Raw genomic sequence first — 7,554 nt, 5'->3', positions numbered from 1 at the left:
TGTGTGTGTGTGTGTGTGTGTGTGTGTGTGTGTGTGTACCAGTCACTTTAGCAGGCAATACTCCCCATACACACACCAGAAAAAAAAGGCATGAGCCCAGGATCCTTTGCACGGTGGCTGCCAGCTCCGAGATCGCAGCGGTAACAGCACTGCTTATAGATCTAGGTGCTGGAGTCTCCAGAGGCACACGGAGAGGGCCTCTCTGACTGAAGCCTTTCCTCTCCTCTCCCACTCTGCTGCAGGAGAGCAGCAATGCTCTCTGAAGACTCACTTTTTTTTGCTGGGTGCTGACAGCTCACCCCTGTAATCCCAGCCCCACCAAAAAGTGGAAAGTGGAGCTGTGGCTCAAGTGGCGGGGCACCAGCCTTGAGCACAAAAGTTCAGGGACAGCACGGAGGCCCTGCATGCAAGCCCCAGTACTGACATCACACAAAAAAAATTAAATTAAATTAATCAAAAATAAAAGATAAAATGGCCAGGGAGAATGCCGCAATTAAACAGGACATTCCATCATTGTGCACTCTTCTAACTGGACCTAAAGACACACATTTAATAAAGATAGCCGTCTGCTGTGTCTGTAGACCCTGTAGAACAGCCCCTGTGGCTCACCGGCCACAAGAAGCCCCTGGAGTCTCCTGCAAGTGCCCTGTGAGGCCTCAGGGGTGGCAGTCATGGTGACAATGAGGAGGAGGAGGAGGAGGAGAGGAGGGAGGAAGGAGAGGAAGAGCAGGGGGGGAAAGAGGAATGACAGGAGGAAGGAGGAAACTGTACGTACTATGCCACCATCTATGCTACACCAGGTGTGATGAGAGGATTGTTGCTAATCCTCACGTCAACCTTGCCAGAATGGTATTAGTGTCTTTCTTTATTAGGAAATTAAATCCTTGGGGATATGGACATACGGAAAGCCACACGACCACCATCTGGCAAGGTCAGGATTTGAATCCAGGTCCATTTAACCCCAAACACAGTATTTACTCTTCCCACTGCAGGGATCTGCTCCATGTTCATCCCCAACATTCCTACCAGGGCTTCTCGAGAGAATTTGCTTATTCATAGTGCAAGCTCAGGTTTGTCTGAGCATGACACCCTGGGCTCCAAATAGGTTTCTTTCTCAGCAAGCACTGAGGGTTTAAGAGGATCACAAACCTAAGTGCTTACGCAGGTATTCATGACAATGAACAGAAAACCCAAACCACAGTGTACAATATTAAAGTACATCGATCCAGTGGAGATCAGTCGGTGGCAAACTTTCTTAGTGTATACACCATTCATCTTCTTGGAGCATTTAGCTTATTTACTCTTAAGAATTTTGCTGTTTTATCTAATTGCACCAAACATTTAATTAAAAGAGCTATTGCTCTGCTTTTCATACTCAAGGTGTAGAAAGAGCTATGCCCCATGAGGATATAATATCTGTAAGTGGGTGATTCTAAGTCAGAGGAGGTCACTCAAATGATTGCTGCTTCCAATTACTTCTTGTTGTTTTTCTTCACAAGAGTTCAGATTATTTAGACTCAGAGCTATGAAACAATGGAGAAAAATTTTTTTTTCCTTGCCTCTGAAAATAGCAACACAAAGCAAATTCTGCCAACTACACAGAGAATCCTTCCATCCAAGACACGGGTCTCCTGCTCCGGCTAACTCCCAAGGAAGTTCTCATCACTTCTAGGAAATGCATTATCAATACCATAACCCCATGACAGTACAGCACAGCGCTTGGCATCCTGCAGAGAATTTTTAGGGTTTAAGACACATTCCCCATATGTGATTTCTTCACCATGTCAAGTTCAAGTTCGCCTAAATGAGGAATATTCCCATCAACCCCTGACCCTAACCTGAAGTTCAAGGAGGACCTACAAAGAGGATCAGGGACAAAACATTCTAGACCCAGGACGTAGGTCCGGGTCCCAATGATGCTGGGGTAGAAATGGACTTGGGAGTGGTTAGGGGAAGGGAAGGAGCTCTGGAGAGCGCGTTTCCAATGTGCAGAAGGAAGCTGGATAAAACTGGAGGCTGTACATCAAGTAGATGACCTCCAGCTTCAGGGGGAAATGCTGGGAGAGAGGCTCAGCCAGTCTTAGGGCCCCTTCTGTGAAGGTGACTCCATCTTCAGGCCCAGCCTCCATTGAAAGAGCTGGGTGCACCTCCTTCCCACCCCTCCCGCTCTCCGCGGTGGATAAGCTGCAGAAGCTTTTCATGGACTGATTTCCTATTCAGCAGTTTGTTGATGAATGCCGACAGGATAGATGCAGACTTATGTCAACAAGCTACGACAGGGAGGTTTTATAAAGAGACAAATTATCCTTCCGCACACGAGATGGAAAATCTCTGTCGGGCTGCAGTCTCAGCACTGCTGAGTTTAGAAAGCCGGGATTTGTTTCCCGAACTAAACATCTCAATAGGAGAATGCACCCCAGTTTACCTCTATTCTTGCGTCTGTGCGCTTTTCTGAATAGCTCCTCACACCCCGCAATTGGCGCTGTGAGATTCAGCAGAGTGAAGAGGGCAGGTGTTGTCTTCCTGTCTTATGGATGTGGGGTGTGCAGGAGAGCACCAGCAAAGGTGACCCCCAAGGGAGATGGACCTTATTTCACATCATGAGGGAGGCACTGGAGGCCTGCACTATGGAAGAGACTCGTGGCAGCTCACAGAGCTAAGATGCCTAAAAGCCCACCACATCCCTTCACGCCAGGTGTGTCATTGCTGCGGCTACGTCGCCCTCTGTGGGAAGCGTGAATTTCAATTCAAGCTACCGGGTGCTCTTGAGTCCTAGGGCAACTGCAGGAAGAGCCGTATAAAGATCGAGAGAGGAATGCACAGGGGAAACTAGGCTTCTAACTTAGATCTGGAGAAGCTGTTAAACCGAGGAGGGATCCACGTAAGGTTCCATTCCCCAGAATTGTGGGTAGAAATATGCAATGTGCGTTAAGTGCTCTGGAGCACTTGATGGGTCGGAGATGAAGGGCAGGTTCCCGAATTCGTCCTTTCTGAGGTAATGAACGGGTGGGGCAGAGAGGCAAGGAGGAGACCCGTACCTTTTTGTCACTGAGGCCAGTCACTTGGTCGACGAATTCCTCCTGGATCATAAAGGCAGCCAGGTTGGCTGTGTAACTGGCCAGGAAGATGACAGCGAAGAAGGCCCACACGGACACCATGATCTTGCTGGTGGTGCCTTTTGGGTTCTGGACAGGCACAGAATTGTTGAACACCAGGCCCCAGAGCAGCCAGATCGCTTTGCCGATTGTAAACGAAGGCCCGTGGGGTGCTGTGAACCACAGAAAGGACAGACTGAGCACTTTCTCCAAAGGTACACTGGTGCACATCATGATCACCACTGGCCGGCCACAAGCAGCACTCCACAGGCTTCCAGAAGATGGAATCGTACTGCAGCCGTGTGCCTATCGCTGCCCCCCAGAATCACAGCCACCATCAACTTCTTTCTAATCTTTCAAGTTAGCATTTTCCTCACATTTCTATCTAACTCGATGTTTCCTACTTTTCCTTCAGAGGGGGAGAAAAAGAGGAAGAAAAGAAAAGGAAATCATTGTGTGAAATGGGGGTTTGAAGGTGAAGCAGCTAAGACCTGTTTTAAATTTGGATTTAATTTCTATCTAGAGGACCCAATCTCCTTAATAAACATTAAAAAAAAAAACAACTGACCACACACAGAAAAAACTGTGTGCACAGGGCTTGCTTCAGTATTCTTGTGGCATCCTCAAAGAACCAAGCAATTGAGAGGGAGCTGATGTTTGGTATTCTCATTCAATTGTCCTTAGCAATTGCTCCTGTTCAAATTCAGATGTAAAGTGGGCATGATATAGGAATCAAACCAAACGAAAACGCGCTCCAAATGGAGATATTATGGGACAAAACAATAGAACTTAATTCTTCCAGTGCTTCACAGATGGAAGACATTTCAATGCAGGACCATGGAAAAATGAACTCTTGATATCCCAGCATATTTCCTCTCTTTTGTATCTTTGTAGCAGCAATGTGCCCCTTTTTAAGACCCTTAAATGTTGTTTTTTTTTTTTTGCAAGAGCTTAACGAAAAGAGGCAGATTGAGAAACACAGGAGTATGGGGATATGGCCTATGCAAGCTGTGAAACACATTAGGATTTTCTCTTTCATTTCATTTTATATGTGTGTGTGTGTGTGTGTGTGTGTGTGTGTGTACACATACACATACACACACACTCATTTATATATACCTAATTATTATCTTTAAGAAGTACTGTACAAAGGTGTTTTGGTACAACATGTCAGTTTGTGAGTACAAGATATTGTTTTCAAGCCTTTATTTTTCACTGAGAAAATTAACTTATGCCCTCATTTCAAGAGGGGGGGGGAAGAAAGGTCTTCTTTTAGCAGAAGGTTAATTTTTTATGTCATTTAAGTAAATGAAGTTATGAAAAATGATCTACTGGGATTTTAGTTTGCAAGGCAAAGTAAAGTGGGCAATAAATAAAGTGGTAGCAGTGAATTTCGGCTGATGGAAGTTATGACGTTCTGGGCAGGGAGCCGAAAGAAAGCGAGCTTTCTCCATTTTGGAGTCCGAACTTAGGCTCCCATCTACTTACAATGTCCATAAAGCAACACTCTAAAGAGAAGGCAGCTAATTCTATTTTTCTCAGGCTCCAGCTTTCCTGTTTCTCTTTCCCTAGTTTTATGATCTTGTGGGCTTATTCCCAAGAGTCTGTGAACTCTTAGACACAAATAAATAATAATAATAATAATAGTAATAATAATAATAATGATTCCAGATAACATCGCAAAATACTTAATTTTCTCAGAGATGAACGTTGATCAGTAGTGACAGCTATTTGAACATCGGAGACAGGTAGCTGCGATGGCTCTGTGGAGCACTTTTGGGAATTCCTGGCTCAAGAATACTACCTCTGAGCCATATAACGTACCCCATAAAAGGCAGTGAAATAGAACCGAAAACCATTTTGCACAAAGAAACAAGAAGTAATCATTTCCCGAGAGTCAGCACACTCACACGGAGCCGGAAAGAGAGAGCCTCGGCATAAACCGAGGGCTGCAGAGTTCATGCATTCCTGATCCTAGTCTTCTGGTGCGTGCTTCAGGCCTGGGAGGAACAACTGCATCATTTCCACCCTCCGGGATGTACCTCGAATGCACCCACTTGGCTCCATTTTCACTGCCCTTGACCAAGTGCAAATCACTGTGATCTCTTTTCCTTGGAAAATGGTGGCACCTTCCTCACAGCTGTCCCTGCCTCCATGTTGACGATCCCTCCATTACTTCCTGGCGTAGACCATGACCTCCAAGAATGCTCACTTACTGTGGTCAATCTGATTTTATCTCATCCCCTTTCCAATCTTTCTCTCTCTCTCTTTCTTTCATCTTTCCGATTTCTTGAACACATCACAAGAGGTGCTACCTACCAGGCCTTTGCTGCTCCTGCTACTCCAAGTGCCTGTCTCCGTGCCTCATGCAGTTGAATGTCTCTCACCTTTCACAGCTCAGCTGTCCACTATCTGAACATCCCTCACCCTCCCCCCGCCCGCCAGTCCTGGGCCTTGAACTCAGGGCCTGGGCACTGTCCCTGAGCTTCTTTTGCTCAAGGGCAGCACTTTACCACTTGAGCCACAGCGCCACTTCTGGCTTTTTCTGTGTATGTGGTACTGAGGAATGGAACCCAGGGCTTCATACATGCTAGGCAAGCACTTTACCACTGAGCCACATTCCCAGCCCTCCTTTCCTCTCTTAACATCCTGTCTCACATAGCAACCCCACCCCAGCCCCACATCACTCAGATTTTTCTGCCCTTCTTGAAATGGATTATACTCTCTGATCATTAATTTATATGCTTATTTTCTCCAATCCTCAGGTCCATTAGGGTCAGAAAGTCTCTACTCGATTCTAATTTTCATCTCCTGTATGTGTAGAGTGCATGACACAGGTTATCCACTCGGTAAATATCTATCCAGCAACTGTGCAAGCTCACAGCAGCACAGCCTGATTGTCACACTTAAAGATCTATAATACCGCAGTGTCATCACTCACAGAAAACGACCTCAGTCTCTGTCCTGTTGGAAAGCTTCTTAATGGTAAGTTACTTTGCCTTTTTATTGACTGCAATATCTCACCTAAATTCAATGTGGTTGTTGATGGCATTTTCTATTCTTTGGTTGTCTAGAGATGGTTTACATAGTAATCTCCACTCGTAAAACGGTTATGAACTAGAAGGACGCCAATAAAACTAAGTCCCTGATAGGTTTCCATGGCCCACCACCTGCCATGACAGAACACCATCGCACGTTTGTATGCCTTGATGAACGAGTGCAAATATGATTCAGTAGTTTGAAGAATGTTCTCAAAATGAGACCCTAGAAGGTTATTTTCTTTTCATATGCTGAAATTGAGACCACGTCAGTATTTCTTTTGATATACATTCTTGAAATGAATTGGCAAATGGCTGTTTCCAATACTCAATCTTTCAAGTGAAAATAATAACAGTGTTGACGTGGATCAAGTTCTCCTCTTATTGTGGTACTGGGGATGGAATCCAGAGATTTGTGCATGTTGGGTAAGTGTCCTGCTACAGGGCTATACCCCCAACCCCACCTGGCGGTCTCCTCAGCTTAGAGCTTATCAAGTCATTTCTTGAGAAGGAGATTCAGTGCTGCAATCTTTCTGATCCCGTCCACTTAGGAGGTGCTGCGCACTAAGGAAAACCCACTCAAAATGATGTAATGTGTTTATGAACTGGCTGGCCTGGGGGCTTCTTAATGAGTTATAGCCAATGGATGTCTCCCAGTTCAATTTTCTATCTACTGATTGCTCATTTATCAAGCACAGTGCACTAAGGACAGGAAATGTCAAGAGGAAAATGGAACTCATTGGGAAAGGATACCATTTTATAGTTGCATTCCTCATCAAACAAATGCAAATGTGATTCAGCCATTTGAAGCAAGTCTTTAAACTAGATTCTATAAGGCTATTTTCTTTACGTCGACTCAGATTGAGCCTCGCTGTGATTTTAGTATTCCTTTTGACACACGCTTTTAAAATTAATTGCCAAAAGATACCTCTTCATCAAATCTGCTTTCCGGAAAAATTGACCATCAATGGTTTCTTCCTAAACACTATTGACTTCACATTAAAAGATGATTAGAATGTTTCATTTTGCTTTATTTATTTTTTTATTTCTAGGTAGCATAAATAAATCATTACTTGTCTGGCATCTGAAGTCAGATCAATGAGCCAGCCCCAGTCACACAATGGCTTACCCAAGCAATGCATTCTAAAATGGAAACCTTCCCTCGTGATAAATGGAGCAGCATTTGTGAGACACTCACTGCCCCAACCCAAATCAGCCTGTCTCAGTCCACCTTGTGCAGGACTCCACGCCATCCAGCAAGAAGGCTAGTTTACAGAAACTGTTCTGAATTCAAGAAGAACACTTGCTACACCCTGTTTTAATAACATATTCCTGGGAAGGATTGTGTTAGCTGATTGCAACCTCCTTGGTAGACCCATTGGGAAACAGCCCACCCCAGTGGCCCCCTGAACAGCTAGCTG

General features: G+C 44.9%; 1 protein-coding gene across 2 annotated transcripts in view; it reads right to left on the bottom strand.

Moving 5' to 3' along the window:
• The window catches only part of Grin2a (glutamate receptor, ionotropic, N-methyl D-aspartate 2A), a 280,661-nt gene that overhangs the window by 51,309 nt on the left and 221,798 nt on the right, over positions 1-7,554 (bottom strand). For both annotated transcript variants that reach the window (XM_013011440.1, XM_013011441.1), the window contains one exon: positions 3,039-3,268. In XM_013011440.1, the coding sequence (XP_012866894.1) occupies positions 3,039-3,268 (230 nt within the window). The remainder of the gene's footprint in view (positions 1-3,038; positions 3,269-7,554) is intronic.

This window comes from Dipodomys ordii, unplaced genomic scaffold (assembly GCF_000151885.1).
Source record: "Dipodomys ordii isolate 6190 unplaced genomic scaffold, Dord_2.0 Scaffold14, whole genome shotgun sequence".
Taxonomy (NCBI): domain Eukaryota; kingdom Metazoa; phylum Chordata; class Mammalia; order Rodentia; family Heteromyidae; genus Dipodomys; species Dipodomys ordii.
This window is presented reverse-complemented; position numbering and strand designations above follow the sequence as displayed.